At 41.6% G+C, this 15,789-nt stretch overlaps 1 protein-coding gene across 1 annotated transcript in view; it reads left to right on the top strand.

Annotated features, from left to right (window-relative positions):
* The window catches only part of sema5a (sema domain, seven thrombospondin repeats (type 1 and type 1-like), transmembrane domain (TM) and short cytoplasmic domain, (semaphorin) 5A), a 158,687-nt gene that overhangs the window by 124,227 nt on the left and 18,671 nt on the right, over positions 1 to 15,789 (top strand). The window contains exon 16 of the mRNA XM_061713089.1: positions 190 to 415. Within this exon, the coding sequence (XP_061569073.1) occupies positions 190 to 415 (226 nt within the window). The remainder of the gene's footprint in view (positions 1 to 189; positions 416 to 15,789) is intronic.

Raw genomic sequence — 15,789 nt, 5'->3', positions numbered from 1 at the left:
AAAGCAATTGTCTTGTTCATTATGGAGGGGAAATACAGTAGACATCTCTGTCATGCTAATTATTGCTTTAGCGATGTGATTATGTCTTCCTACTCGAGATGTGTCAGATTCACCTGCCTGCTGTGAGCATGAAATAAAGCTGCAGGTTAGGTGTAGTGAAATGTTTCCCCCCTCATGTTTATCCTGCAGGAGTATCAGTCGTGCAACACTCTGCCTTGTCCTGAACTCAAGAAGACTACGCCCTGGACTCCCTGGACACCCGTCAACATCTCTGACAACGGGGGCCACTACGAGCAGCGTTTCCGCTACACTTGCAAAGCTCGCATCCCGGACCCGAGCCTCCTGGAAGTGGGCCGACAGAGGATCGAGATGCGCTACTGCTCCAGCGACGGATCCACGGGCTGCTCCACCGACGGTGAGTGCAAGATGGAGACAGATGGTCTCTTTCCGGCCGTATCAGCCTCTGGTTGTTTTCGTTATCGCTTTCCAACCGGCTCACTGGGCCGCCACAAGCTGGTTGCTGTCCTTTGGCCTTTAGCGGTGCCTGCTCGCTGCGTAGCTGTTCATCAGCTCCTACAATCGCCTTTTAGAAGTTTTCTGCTGGTCGTGCCCTGGAAAAGTTAAAGGAGCTCGAGATCAGACCTGCTTTGTGTTCGTGATCCCATCCACTCAGACTTTATCAGCGGATCAAAGCATCCGACGTGTTAATGAACTTCCTATCCACAAAGCCGATCAGCAGTTTACAGCTGATTCAAGCTTCCCCGCAATATTTTTTGTCTCACACACACACACACACACACACACACACACACACACACACACGCGCACACGCACACACACGTATATTCTCAAAGTTTAATTACACTCTTACGCTTGATGCATCTCTGCTGTTTGCAGAGCCACGCCCCTGGAGAGCCCGATGTTGTAAATGTTTGTACAAACAGTTTGCTAATTGACAAGTTGTTTATGTTGCTGGAGGAAGCCTCCGTATGAGAGAGGAGACGGGTGCCACACCACAGCAAAGAAGGTTCGGATACAGATGCGGCTGTTAAAGTTTGTTTATGGCGCTGCTCTCCGCCTCCGAGGGAAAAGCTGTTTTTTTTTTTTTCATGTTTAGAGTCCCCCATCTCTTTGAGCTCATCCGTGTGTCTGGGTGGTCGGACGCCCACCTCTCTCACGAGCCACATGCTGCGGTAATCTCCGAGGTTACACTTAATGTACACCAACGGTGGGATTTTCTTTTGATCTTCATTCTCCAAATATTGTCTTATTAACGGCCGTCTTTGCGTCAGTGTTGTCGCCGGTACAAGTTGTTCCCGCCACACTTTGAAGCCAGCGCTTAAATGTTCCTGAAGGGGTTTAAATGAGCACAGAGGAAACCTGACGGCAGACTTGAGGCTTTCAGGGTAGCGACGGACTTGCATTTAAGACATAAGAGAACAAAGAGCTGAGCTTTAATAGGTCTTGCTTGATTCTGATTAGTGGGAGGAAGTCGCAGACCCAACGTGTTTCATTACAGGTTGTCACCAGAAAAACCTGACACCAAATTAGCCTCGGTGTTAATTGCAACTAAAAAGCACAAGGCAGTGAGTTCAGCAGTCACCTCAGACGTCAGTCAGTGTTGTTGGACGTCAGCAGCCCACAGGCTCCGGCAGGCGGGTGGTGGTGTGCTGCAAGCTAATGTGGCAACCGTATTCAAGAAATATGGGTGCTTTTTCACAAGTCTAAATAAACACTGTGAAATCTGAAGTGTAAATTATATAAGGCTGCATATTAATCTTTGACCCTTATTTTGATAATTATCAGTTGTTAGTAGAGACTATAGCTCCATTATACACGAAGTGTCAATGATAATCATCTTTAAGCCTTGTGTTAAGTCGTGCGTATATATTGTTCAAATGTTCCGCTGAAACAAAGTTCTTTTTCAACATCAAGCAGGAACTCTCCAAGGTGTGAATTTTCTTCATATGCAAGGCTCAGTCATGTGTGTTTTATGGAAAAAACTTCAGAGAGGGAGATGAAACTGCCTCTTCATCCTCAAAAAGCCAGTTTCCCACAGTTGTAGTGCATCACATCTGAGTGATGGCAACACCCGCCGTGTGCCGCGTGCGAGGCCTCCGTGCGCTACTCCGCTCTGTCCCCCGTTGATTGTTCATTTCCACACTTCAATGTGATTCAGGTCTCGGAGGACGTTTAAGTCATAACTGTTGAAAAAAAAAAGAGGATGGACTCCACTGATCCGCTTCTTCATTTCAACCATTATCAACCTCGCCATCCATCTGGAGAGCGCTGGTGTGTTTATATGTGGGTGTGTGGGGCAGCCGTTTGGATGTTTAGAGGCTGAATCTGTGGACCTGCGCACCCAACTGTCTTTTTACTGTCATTTTAAACGCCCTCCGCCACCTATCCATCTCTTAAAGATGCACAAGGTATCTGATTCCCAATGACAGTAATTAACCATTCTGAAATCAGGAGGTTACCATAAGTTACCACAGCTGGGCAAAAGACATTGAGATCTCTCTGAGAAGATAAGCGGCAAAAATGAATGATATGCCCAACCATAAAGATGTACCATCTGCATGAGGCGGCTTACAATAAAGAAAAACTCTATAAAGCAGGCCCATCTCTATTTTAGGAGTTACTTCAAAGCATAATCACTTACTTGGCCAAAAGTATCTGCATTACTTTGCTTATTCGGCAAATTTCATTGGTTACATGACTCCTCTTTCTCACTTTTGTTTCTCTCATCAACTATGAGTCTTTTACACCCACATAACACATAATGCTCTCAACATGAACAGTATTTACTATCAGTGGCCAGTAAATACCTCCGAGACGTCTAGTAAAGGCTGAATATAAGAAACGCTGACGCTGGCTGGTTCAGAGCTATAAACCTCCAAAAGCAACTGATCGCACTAAACGCTAATGTTATACATCCTGCCGGTCTTTATCTTGTGGCATCCGAAAGAAAGCAGTACGTTTCTACATAAGTTATGCCAAGCATTTCTGTTGTACTGTAAGGACATAATTCAAGCACTTGTGGATGTGAGGAGAGAACTTTTAAAATAGGATGAAACTGATTCAACAAAAATCTGAAATTTTCCCAAACAAACATGCATGTAAACTGACTTTAAAGCAATAGTAAAAGTATAAGGGCCTGTGGCAAAAGTGTGCACTAGATTGATGGAGATTGGTGGACCTCTGTCGAGACGTCTTCATAAATCAGTGAGTAGATTTGCTTATAAATCACCTCCTTAACATAAACCCCCACCCAGAGACCTCCGTGTGAGGCATTGATAATTACTATGTAAAGGTGAATCCCCATCCTGCTCATCTACATGGCCCACATTAGAAAAAAAAAAAAGAGAGACAGAGAGAGAGGAAGATAAGTTATTCAGACGTGCCAAGTGGAGCAGAGAAAATAATTTATTTTTTGCTCTGTGTGGATGGGTGTGACAGAAACCGGCAAGTCACAGGCCTGGATAGAAGTGACTAACGCAGTATTCTGTCCAAAAACGAAGAGGAAAATGGTTTGATGTAAAGGTAAATGCAAAAATGTATTTCTCTACATGGAGTACAACCGGAGGGGATAGCATGATATAGTAATCTCTCTGCTGCAGAAAACTACATGTCTTCTGTAATTATAGAAAACTAATCTGAGCCTTGAGTTACTTTGCTGTGCAATCTGGGAGCCAAGTGATGTTTAACACTACTTAAAATAAAACAACATCATCTATGAAATGCCCATCAATGAAGACCGATATATATATATATATTTCTAATGATCCTGATGGATAAAGCTCATATTTTAAAGAGATCTGCATATTGTTTAAATAACAGGCCATGTACGACTTTACGGTTATAAAGTGATAATGCAAAGCAGCTTTTACGCCCATTCCTTATTTACACAAGCTCAGTGTTTGGTCACACGCAGTAGATTTGTAGATTTTGTCTGTACAATCAGGAAGTTTTCATGAATGCTACAACTACTTTTCGTTTGTAAAGTTTATTTAGCAAAATAATAAGTTACAGAAAATATTCACAATTGTATAGACGTCACCACTTACTCATATTTCTTTTTTAATCCGACACTTTGGAACACTTTTACTTCGACTTTATATGTTTGTCAGCATAAACATTTGTTTTTAAAATTCTACACAAATTACAATTGGATTTAACTAGAATATGATTGGATTATAATCTGAAGTGAACAAACTGCACTGAACTTGTTTACTTTCTCTGTAAAGTCCCTTGAAATGACTTTTGATACAAATCACTGGTACAAATAAACTTAAGTTAAAATCTTCCAACTGAGAAAAACATCCTCCCTAAAAGAGACTGTAACCATAGCAACTTCTGAATACATTTACACTTCTTCTACATTGCAGCCAACCATGTCATTAATGTGTTTGCTCATTTAAAGTTGATACATTAACTTTTAAAGACTTTTTTTCCTTCGCTGCCCTGCTGACGTCCCCCCCTTGGCTACTTAATAAAACTCCCTCTCTGTCACATCTCTGAAGCTCTTTTTTGGCTCAGGTGGAATGTCACCATGTTTGAACATCACAGCAACGAGACACACCTGACATTTGACAATAACGATTACATTCAGAGACATTCAGAGAAATGTTGTTAACTCACACTTGGGAGACACATGTGTGCCATGCAGATAAGGAGAGTTAATCCCCTCTTAATACAGAGAGGAAATCAATAATTGACGTGTTATCAACACCTTCCAACCTCCCTGCCAGCTTCTTTCTTCCTTCACGTTGCATCTCTCATACTAAAATATCTATTTGTCTTTCTTATAAGAGAGATAAATTACAACTATGTGATTTAACCAAGCATTTACAATGAGTTTTTATAGAACATACTGACTTGTTTCATATCAGTGATCATGGCTTAATGATACCGATGAGTTAATTAGTGAAGATCTCTTCTGATTTAAAGACCTTTCTCGTCATGAAACACATGTATTAGTTTTGTAGGCATTTTTTCTTTTCTCATCGCATCACATTTCACAAGCCTGACTAGAAAAACCCAACATCTTATTATTTGCATAATTCTTTTCTGCATGAATATCTATTTTGACACGTTATTGAACCAAACGAGGCAATTTATAAAACATAGCCTCTATTCTTTTCTGCCTATCATTACATCTCTGCATTCAGCCAGCTTCCTATTAATATTCATCCTAATACATTGTTCACATTATAAGGTTTTGACAAATGGCAGTTACCTTTTAAGCGGTGCCATCTTCATATCAGCTTCTCTGGCTGCCCACTCTAGCAGTCGCATCCCAGTGGCTCGATGTCTCGCTCAGTGTCTTTAGTCGTCACGCTGCTACAGATACGAAGGCAAAGACATAAACAAACATAATATGAAGATGTTTATCCCATACGATCCTGCTTTCCTGGTGGCTCAAGCATTACTCCACATTGTCTAACAGTACATTTCAGTTCACTGTGGCAAAGCCGTGTGGATGTAAGTGAATTAATGTGAGGTGACCTTACTGCCAAACTCGTGTTCTCGATGTGCAAACGCACCCAAAAGTTTACTAGATAATCATCTCTGAAATGTTCATGATGTCCAGATCTCTGGTCAACAAGTGTCCAGCTAGAAGGTATATTGTCTAATGTAAGATGTCACCTAATGAACGAATACAGTAAGTGAGAAAGACTGTAAAAATATTAGGCCCCGTTTACACATAGCCGGGTATTTCCAAAAACGGATATTTCCCCCTCTACGTTTTGAAAAATTCCATCATTTACACGAGATCGTTTTCAAAATCTCTTCGTTTACACGAATCAGCATAAATACGCTGTTAACGTCATGCCAGCCAATCAGAATCCTGGAAAAAGGTAAGGAAAAAGGTAGGCAGAGCCTACGGCGTAGGGTACGCGGCGACACACACCGTACGGCGCGCATCGCCGCGTACCCTACGCCGTAGGCTCTGCGTCGATTTAACACGGGACCATAATTCAGGCTTTACTTCCAAGACGGAACCAGAGTCTTTCGTTTGGAGTGACAGAGAAGTGGAGTTACTTTTAAGTGTGACTTTAGAATATAAAACAGGTAAAATACAAGAAAATATTGAGGGTGGCCAAACTAATTGTAAACACAGGTCGCACTCATGACGCTGGTGACGTTTCTGGTGCATAATGTGACGTTCTGAAGCCTAAATCTCCATTTTCCTCTGTTTAGACGCAAACGTGAAAACGGAGTTTTTGAAAATCTCCACTTTGGCCGGAGTTTTCAGAAATGATCGTTTTTGGTGACTTTGAGCTCCGTTTTCGTGTAAACGCATGAAAACGCCTCCGTTTTTGCTCTGTGTAAACGGGGCCTTAGTATACCCCATCATAAAAGCAGACAGGTCCACTACTGGTGCTTGTGTTACTCTTTGTTTTTTTATGGCATGAAAAACAAAGTGCTGAAATGCAAGTGACCTTGGAAAATGTTTATTTTAACATAAAACACACCGTATAGGAATAATTTAAAAAAAAAGGTTCTGAATCCTCAGCAAATATTGCTTTTTTCCTCGTGTTTTTCAGTGGGTAGCTGAACTACCTTACTGGCCTTATTAGCACATGACAGCATAATAGAAAAGCAAAGGATGGCAAGTGAAAGAGTTAGAGAGGAGTTTAAATCAGCAGGCTTCTCATTGAGGTTCCAGGGATATAAAGGATGCTATCCCTTCTGTCCCCAAGTGGAAGTCATGAACTAGCACTATGGATGAAGAAGTGCCACATTGATATGCCGATGAGCAAATATATTGACTGTATCTCTCCTGCTACACCACAGTGTTGAGAAATGCAAAGTTTTAATGCTTTGCCTGCATAAAGTTGCTAAGCTTCGACTAGCAGGGTCTGATCTTCAATTAGTTTCTAACTAGACGTATTAGCTGTAATCAGCATGCACATGGAAGTCATCCTCCCACTGTCACTAGGACTGGAACCATCCACTTGTCCATCATGAGTCAGCGTTCAACAAAAACACTTCTCGACTATTACTCACTCTTCCTGCCACTAAAGGCCAGCCCACTGCACCAACATGATTCAAATAATGATCTCTGCAAAGCCAGATGTCTAGTATGTAACAGATACTCCTGTCAGATTTAATCAATATATACTCCTAATATTCAGTCGTGCAAGTTTTACGATGAATCGTTGGTAATACAAGGCCGAAAAAACATTTCAAAATCTGCTATCCGTCCCTGTGGTTTATCATTTGCATCTGACGCAGATAGAGGCAGACACACACGGGTAAAACAAAGCACTGCGAAGATGAAAGGCGCCTTTGTTGTAGGTTGTGAGTTGGTAATTTCATTTGGCTTGTGTCTATGAATGATGGGTTCTTTTTTATTTTTTTTCCCAGGGAGAAACAGTGACATGTCAGCAGCCTGATGTGTTTTACTTCAGATGATCTGGTATCAAGGCCAGGGCTTTCTCATGGACGAGAGATTTTTTGGGGGGGGGTTTCTGTGTGGATGTCATGAGCCGACGCTGAACAGACACATGACAGTGCTGAGGGACGAATCTGATGGATGAAAACCGTTCCACTGTCCTTATTGTCTTCCTGTGATCCTGCCTGGCGCTCTCCCCCGACAATCAGCACTCCTTTTTTCTGTTGCAGTCTCGCTGTTTTTAAAGTCAAGTCGACAACTGAATACACTGTTTATTGGAACCAATACATCATCTGCATGTGGTCCCTGAGCTTCCTGTTTCTATAGGAAACCAATATAAAATAGTAAATGAATAATTAAGTTTCACTTTGGTGTCACCGAGATATTTTCATCCTTTTCTCTCAAATGTGAAGCTCTTATATTAGTGTCGCATTAGTGCTGGCAGGTTGCATAATCATCCGAGCCCAAGACTTTTGCATACATGTGAAGCTGTAGACTATACCTGTCAAAATAATAATCTGCAATGCAGGACATTATACTGAAAACAGTTCACCCAACTTCTTTTCTATGGTACTAAATTGCTGGCGGCAGTAAAGTATGATGCTGCAGCACATCTTGAGGTAGCTCTTACCGAGGTGTCGGTGTCCGTCTGTTATGCCTCAGTTAAACCAAAAGCTCATGCCCTCCTCCTTTGATGGAGTTCACAACCTAATTGCTATTAACCTGACACCAGACTTGCAGAGTGAGATTGAAATGCCAGCGGGACGTTGCCTGCTTCACCTTCGCCCTTGGTGTGGCGCTCACAGCGTGGTAGAAAGTTTGGTGGCACAGTCAACTCATTTAACAAGCTTCTGTAGGTAATGAGAAAAACATCATTGCATGTCAGGGGGAGAAAAAAAAATCTATTTTGTTGGCTAAAAGCCAGTCTTTGCTCAAAGTGTCAGCCAGAGCCAGCAGGTTTTGGGTGGCGCCTGTTTTTGTATTAAAAACAGGGATAAATTCCGAGACTCTGGTCTTGAATTTCCCCTCCTATTATTTTCTGTTCACTTACACCAAAAACAAAAGAGAGTTATGTTGAGCCTCAAGCCCAAGTTTTCAGTGTCAAAGGTGTGTCTCCAGTAACCTGACGACTTTGCTATTGTAGCTAACCTTGAATACATTGTAGGTTTAGTCATTCTGGTCAGAATTTGAGACTGGCAGTAAAAAGCATTAATCTTACACAGATTCTTTTTGTGATTGTCTTCTTTTTGCCATGCAGACTAACAGCTGAGGTAATGTTATCCCAGCCCCATGAGCTGTGCATTAGCTCTGCCACCTAATGATGCTGTGAAGTTACAGTACAGCTAACTGCATGTGTCACCTTGCCACCAGAGTCGTGTGTTCAGACGCTGATGGATACAATTATAGGCTTAATAACTTTTTCATGTTTATTCCTGATTTGCTGCCAAATTTGTTTTTCAAATCAGCCTGTTTACGACTCAAATTAGAAAATGGATTAGTCTAATTGTAATTTTCACAGAGAGTATTCAATCAATAAGTTTAATCTAACTTTTATTTGGCCAGAAACCAAACTGATTTTCACTTATCCTTCATTATGGGAGAATGTTACACCGATCTTGACTGGGCCACGTGCCAGATTAGATCAGTTGGGCCTCGATAAATCTCACATGGAACAAATGTGGGATACAGTACTTCCACATTATAGTGACAAAGACAATTCACCATTTTAAACCTTGTGGCAAAAGTGCTAATTTCATTGCTGCAGTCTACTGCAGTCTATTGAGATAGTTTGCTGCAGTTTCTGTTGTGATGGAGCGACTTTTATCACAGCATGATGAGATGGCGCAACAGCTAAAGAAAGCAGCCAACGTAAAGCTGTAAAAGCAAACTAAAAAGATGGAGATGGATGTTGATGCTGTGGCTCTGACTGCGTGGCTTGCACACATACCAGCAAAGTCATTTAGTGTGATATATCGTCTTCCAAGGGTGGAAACACGGGACAACGTGGGTAGGCACCCAGGGTGGTGTCTTAATGGTTTTGGGGTGTTTTTTTTTCCACCTCACTAATTTTCACGTTCATGTTGATGTTACAGACATAGCTCACATACATTCAGAGAAGGGGGATGGGTAATAGATGTGTAAATGAACTGAGGTGACTAATTAACACTATTTTCAGAGTGAAACCCATCAGCACCTCAGTCTCTAAGCTCAGTCTGGCGAAGATCTCTGTCCACATTTCACCACGTTATCACGTACGTCACCCTTCCATGCTCTCCGGACATCCACGGATGAGTGAAAACTCTGCTGCAAGCAGCCTTTATTGCAGACTGCTTATTTGATTGCTTTCCCTCTGCACATGTAGACACTTGCAGTTTTATCAAATATAGTCTCCGGCTGCATAACAGCTGATACCAACAGCAACAAAGTCAACAGCGTTCACAGGAGGGTCAGACTCTAGAGAGCAGATGTGCAATACAACTTGCTCTTGTTTGAATAACTTCTGTTGGCTTGTTTTGATGGTATGGTGGAGAATAAGATGCATAAAATGTTGAATTTTATTAACTATATTATTCATTTTTGTTCAGTGATGGTTATAGGCCAGCCAGGACAAACAGAGGCAAATTCAGAGTGCTTTACACAGGTACAGTAATACATCGCAACAGTATAAACAAACAGTATAACCCAAACGTTTAATCCACTTTCATGGGAGGAAGCAGAGGCAGAGGCGTTGTGGAGGGACACAGTATAAGCAGAAAGCACTAGACTAGACTGTATGTTTAATACACATTTCTTATTATTAGTGTCAGATCAAAAATTCCTTTTACAAAGTTTCTGTTTTCCTATTAAGGGAGAACAATTTTTTAGGCTCAATTGTAAAAGTAAAGGTAAAGTGATATGATACATTGGCATGGATCAATATTTAACCCAAACCCTTAATGGACCTGGATCAGTTTATACCTAATTTTATCATCTAAATTCTCAGTTTAGGTTTTATGGTATAACTTTTAGATAGTAACTTACCGAAGGAGAGAGGGGGCTTGAGAGAAAGAGAAAGAACGAGAAGAGCAGGGAGCATAAAAAGACAGCAGGAGGAACTAGGTCAGAAGGTGGGGAGAGATTTTCTGATTTTGCAGACAATCCCCAGTTAACAACCACATCCGTGAACTATCGAATGTGCTGAGAAGGCTGCACACATGGCTGAGGTGCACATTGGGGCAGCAAAGCACCCATTTTTATAAATAATTTATTATTCTGGAATGCCATAGAATACAAATGTGAAATAGTTTTATTATGGGACTCAGGGTTGGATAGTTTTTGCATATGTAGATTGCCACCTTTACACATAAATTGTTTATCAATTTTCACAGTGAGTGGAGAATTATTTTCAACATGGACATTAATATTCATAAATCCTCACCTTTATCACATAAGAAGAAAAGTTTGAGTAATAAGGAACTGCACCTTGGTGGAGCTTGTTTAGTAATTCTTCATGTCACACCTGAATTCACTTCATGAGCATTATATTCACACATCAAGTTTAGAAATTAAAAGCGCTATTATGCAGCTGTCATGTTAGTGATAAGCGGCAGGCCTTGAGAGTGCTCTGAATAACACTTTTGTTGCCAAAGCTTTTTTTATTTTCTTCCCCTCGCCTCTGTAACAACCTCCTCTCAGATATAATAAGCAATACTGTTTTGCAGATTAAAACCAATTAATCTAAAAGTGCAAATGATTTAATTTTTTTTGCTAACAATTTCATAAAGCCTACCTCACAAAAATACTCAACTCAGTACAGCATAGTTTACCGTAAATTCAATTTGTGGGGACTTGAAACCTGAATGAGGAAATTATTCAGGGGAATAAATATTTTGTATTATTAATATTCTCGCCTTGCGTGCTTCCGGTGCGCTGTGGATGCCCAAGCAAAAATGTTGCACAATTATGAACAACCTTGTTGGAAAATCAAGACATCCAGGTAAACGGCCGACAAACACAATGAAGGTAGTTTTTGTTTTATTGAAAGACTGTTGTTTGGCAAAAGATTGAAATGTTGCATATCACGTGTTGCAATCATGGAAAATGATTTAATTTGAACTTTAATGATGTAAAAAAAAAAAGAGGAAAAAAAGCAGCCATTAACTGACTATTGACCCGGTCAATCCCTCTGAACATTAAACTCTGCAAACACTGCAAAGTAATTACCTAGCAGTTAGTCTGATATCGCACTTTTATCCTTGTAAGCTCAAATATTTCACACTGACAGTGAAGAAAAGCCTGCTCAGTACAATAAATCTCTGTGTAATCAAACCCATCAGAGGGATGACAATGTTCCAACGTACAATGCTGAGGTGTAGGTCAGACTTTAATCCTTCCTGTGTGATAAAGCGTTTGAATTTGTCTTGGAGGAACTCCAGAAACACAGTACACTCAGTAACCATATTAATTGAGTCTATATGCATTCAATAGTGCCGACTTTTATGAAGCTTACATTTTTCTTTATAGAGGTTTAAAAGAATTGTTGTGGTATTGAACGCGTACTCCTTTCCCAATGATATGCGCCGTTGGTTTTTACATTTAACAGACATTCCCAATAAAGAGGTCCGTTAGTGTGTATTCCTACGTAAGACCATTTCACTGCATCTGTATGTCTGATCATTCACGCTCCTCAAGGTTTTTTATTAGCACTCCAACAAACCTTTAATTGGGTCGTCCATGAGAACATCTCCACAGAGGGTTTCTGTATAAGCCGATGCGAAGTTGGGTGACTGTAAACAATCAGAACCCTAATTTTACTGTCACATACAACATACCTAAAGGCGCGTGCGTGGAGAGAAATCAGCCCATTTTCAAGTAAAGGAAAAGTTAGCAGAGGAGGAGAAGTAATGGAAAGTAAATACAGTAGGTGGTTCAGAATGCAGGACATCCTCAAAGAGGTGCTTTTTTCTCTCTCTCATTGTGGTTCACTGTTACATTTTTGTTGAGGGAACCTGTCGCCAATATAAGTAATGATTTTTCCACCTGTCTCCCTCTTTAAAGTAAAGCTTCTTCACAGATGTCATCTCATCCCCATGTTTATCTCTGGCCATTTCTTAAGCCCTTTATTGACGCTACCTATCCAGGGCATTAGATTGCAGGCAACTTTTTTTTTCCTTTTAACTGCACAAACTATATTCTCTGGCACACACAGAGACACATTCATGAGTTTGTTTGGTGTTTGGGTTTTTTTTCGATCTGGCTGTGAGGTTGAGAAAGTGGGAGAACCTTTTTGACGTCCTGGTTTCTTTGTAGTGGGGACCCTTGGATGTCCCGCTGTGTCCTTAGCCTTGGCAGAGGCGAGCTCGTCGAGAGAGTGAGGATTAATTCTCCCCGTCTGTGTGTGGATCGATACACCCAGTCGTCGCTGTTTGAGAGGGAGGGAACCATGCTGTTTGTTTTGGCGACAGGAGGCCAGGCAGCTCCTTTGAGGGACCACAGAAAATATGCAAAATACATTTGAGCAGTCGCAAGGTAAAGCTTGTGTAAGCAGAGAGAGCAAAGTGCAGTGTGTGTTTTGTTGACAGTAGCATAATTAAAAGGTCCTTGTTTGCATTTGTGAATACCTGTACTGCATTTCTGTGTGTGTTTGCACCTGTGTGTGTCCAGAAATGCATGATTATAGTAGTACTACCCTGAGAGCGGTGGGCCAGTCTCTTAAGCCCCAGAGGTTTTGATAAAGAGTATAGGTCACAGTGGCAGTAGGGACTGTCTGTGACACTGCCTGCTCAGAATCAATAAAGAGAGAGCGCCCGGAGTCCTCAACCAGGCTGTCAGCGCTCATGGCGGTGTGATGCTGGGGTGAGCTGGCCTGTGCACTGCCAAGGTCGGCTGCAGTTTTGAAGAGGTTGGGGATTTGTGCTGGGTAAACATATTCGTTCTTTCAATGAGAATACAAAGCAGCCGTGCTGCGATAACTGTCAGTGAAAAGAACACACTGACAAAAACAACGATGCCAGGCTGGAGGACGGACAGGAAGCGAGGCAAAAACCTAGAAGAAGTGTAATAATGGCAGAGACAGACAATGCAGAAGACATGAATACAGAGAAGCAGTGAAGAAAATAGAGTGGGCAATAGTAAACAACAACCTCAAGTTTAAGAGGAGAAGTCTGTTTCATAGGTGAGATGGGAAACCAAAGATTCAGAAACCTCCGTCTGTTTCAACTGTATTAAAATGGTCCACACAGAAGGTGCATAGGTGCAAAATGTAGATCTGTATGTGAAAAAGTCCTAATACTACAACATAGATTGGGGTATGAGTAAATCATCTGAAAAGTGCTTTGATAGTGACAGTAATTTCACTGGAGGCGATTATCATTCTCTCACACAGATGGGTTCAGTCTCTTCATTCAAAAAGGCCAGAAGCTCTCTCTCTGTGCTCGTTCTGCTCTCCGTCTCCCAACACAAGGCACATTTCCACGAGGCTGATTAATGCAAGCTGTAATTAGCGTTTAATAGAAATTACCGTTTCAGATTTCATTAGCAATCCAACACTCAACTCATTCCAGAAGAGGGTACACAAATTAGTCAGCTGATGTTGTTTGATGAGTGAGCGTGTTGACAGAACACGCTTAGCTTTCATTGAATCCATCTTTAGAAAATGACAAAAAAGAGATATATAAATGATGGATTACATTTTTGTAACTCCTTTCGGACAGCAGGGAAATTAAAGATTTTTAGAGATGAAGTGTCTACAGTTGCGATAGCAAGTAGCAGTGAGGTGGCGGAGGGATTACTTGTGTTTAACTGGGTGGATGAAATGATAATAAAGGCTGTGCGGTGCCTGATTTAAGTGTGGGCGAGGGTGAAACTTTTCTTGAGACTGGATCTGAAACAAAAGATGTTGCTGAGGACTGAACATCGTGAAGATTGCAGTGTTGGTATTAGAAATGATGTATTGTTCAAATGAGTCGGGCCATGGATCACATGCAGGCGGCGGTGGAATCAGTAGGAAGCAGCAACAATGAAATGAAATGAAATGGGTCCTGCAATAAAAGTGTTACTCAAGTAAAGGTTTTCATATAAAAGGATCAAATTGTGTTCACATTTATACATTTTGCAGACACTTTTATCCAAAGAATCAATCAAAGAATAGACCCAAGCTACAGTGTGAAATGTACACCTCGTAGTGGGCATGGGGTGCTAGGTCAATGGAAAGGATTTGTAAGGATTAAAGCAATGTAGACAGAAATGTGAACCAATAAGTGCAACAAAATAAAGTGCAAAGGATTAAGGCGATTGTGTGTTTTCAAGAGATTCTTGAAGATAGCGTGGGATGCCTCTGTACTTATGGCCTTCGGCTGATCCCATCGTTGGGGATCTGTCTGTGAGACCTGACTGGGCTGCATTTGTCTTGTGTTTGACAATGCCAGGCAACATCCCTGCAAAGAATGCAGTGATCGAGTGATCTAACACACCTGGCTTAAATTAATGGATGATTGACAGACCTGCGTAGACCTTGATGACAAGCTGATGATGATCCAATCATTTAAATTCAGGTGTGCTGGAGTGAAGCAACAACTAAGACATGCATGACAGTGGGCCCTGAGGGACAGGGTTGGTGGAGACTGCTACAGTACAACCCTTTGAGATTGAGTTCAAGTCAATCGTAGCAGAGTTGGCAAACACTCTTTAAAGGAGCTTGAGGCCGGATTGTGGCAAGATTTGTGAAAAAAATCCGTATACATTTTAAGTTTTCTAGTAATAATGTCAGATGAAGCGTTCCAAACCCAAAAGAATGATTCCTCTAGTGTATCTCTCCTTTGTCTTGAACAGGCTGTGTGCTGCAAAATGTGCTGCAATTCGGTCCCGAATTTCCCGCGCTGGGCTGCGGATGTGACGTCACATGACGCTGCATGTGCGTTCTCCCCGTTCTCCCGTGCCGGCTTCACTGTTGGCTGCAGTACCCCCAACGGCCGTCGTGGTGAAGGGTGGCGCTATAGAGTCTCATTTCTTAAAAGGAGCCTCAAGCTCCTTTAAGAGAGCATCAGTGACTTGGTACTTGCTAACTTGGACACTGCTAATCAGTGGAGCTCAGTGAGTAGCAGTATGACTTAGACCAGTGGTTCCCAAACTGGGGGGCGCTATTGCAGGGGGGGCGCGGCGAGGTTGGAAAAAAAAAATTAAAAAAAGGATTTAAAAAAAAAAAGTAAGATTTTTTATTTCTTTGAGATTTTGCCTTCAATACATATGTGCAGTGAGAGAGAGACAGGAAATAGGGGGAAGAGAAAAGGGGAATGGCATGAAGTAATGGTCTGGCCGGCGGGAATCTAACCAGGACCCACAACTACCCAGTGCTACTGGAAGGAAGATGCATGTGGTAATCTCTCACCTGCAACCCCGGTTTGAGAGGA

This window comes from Cololabis saira, chromosome 22 (assembly GCF_033807715.1).
Source record: "Cololabis saira isolate AMF1-May2022 chromosome 22, fColSai1.1, whole genome shotgun sequence".
NCBI lineage: Eukaryota > Metazoa > Chordata > Actinopteri > Beloniformes > Belonidae > Cololabis > Cololabis saira.
The sequence above is the reverse complement of the archived record's forward strand: the minus strand, read 5'-3'. Positions and strand labels throughout refer to the sequence as shown.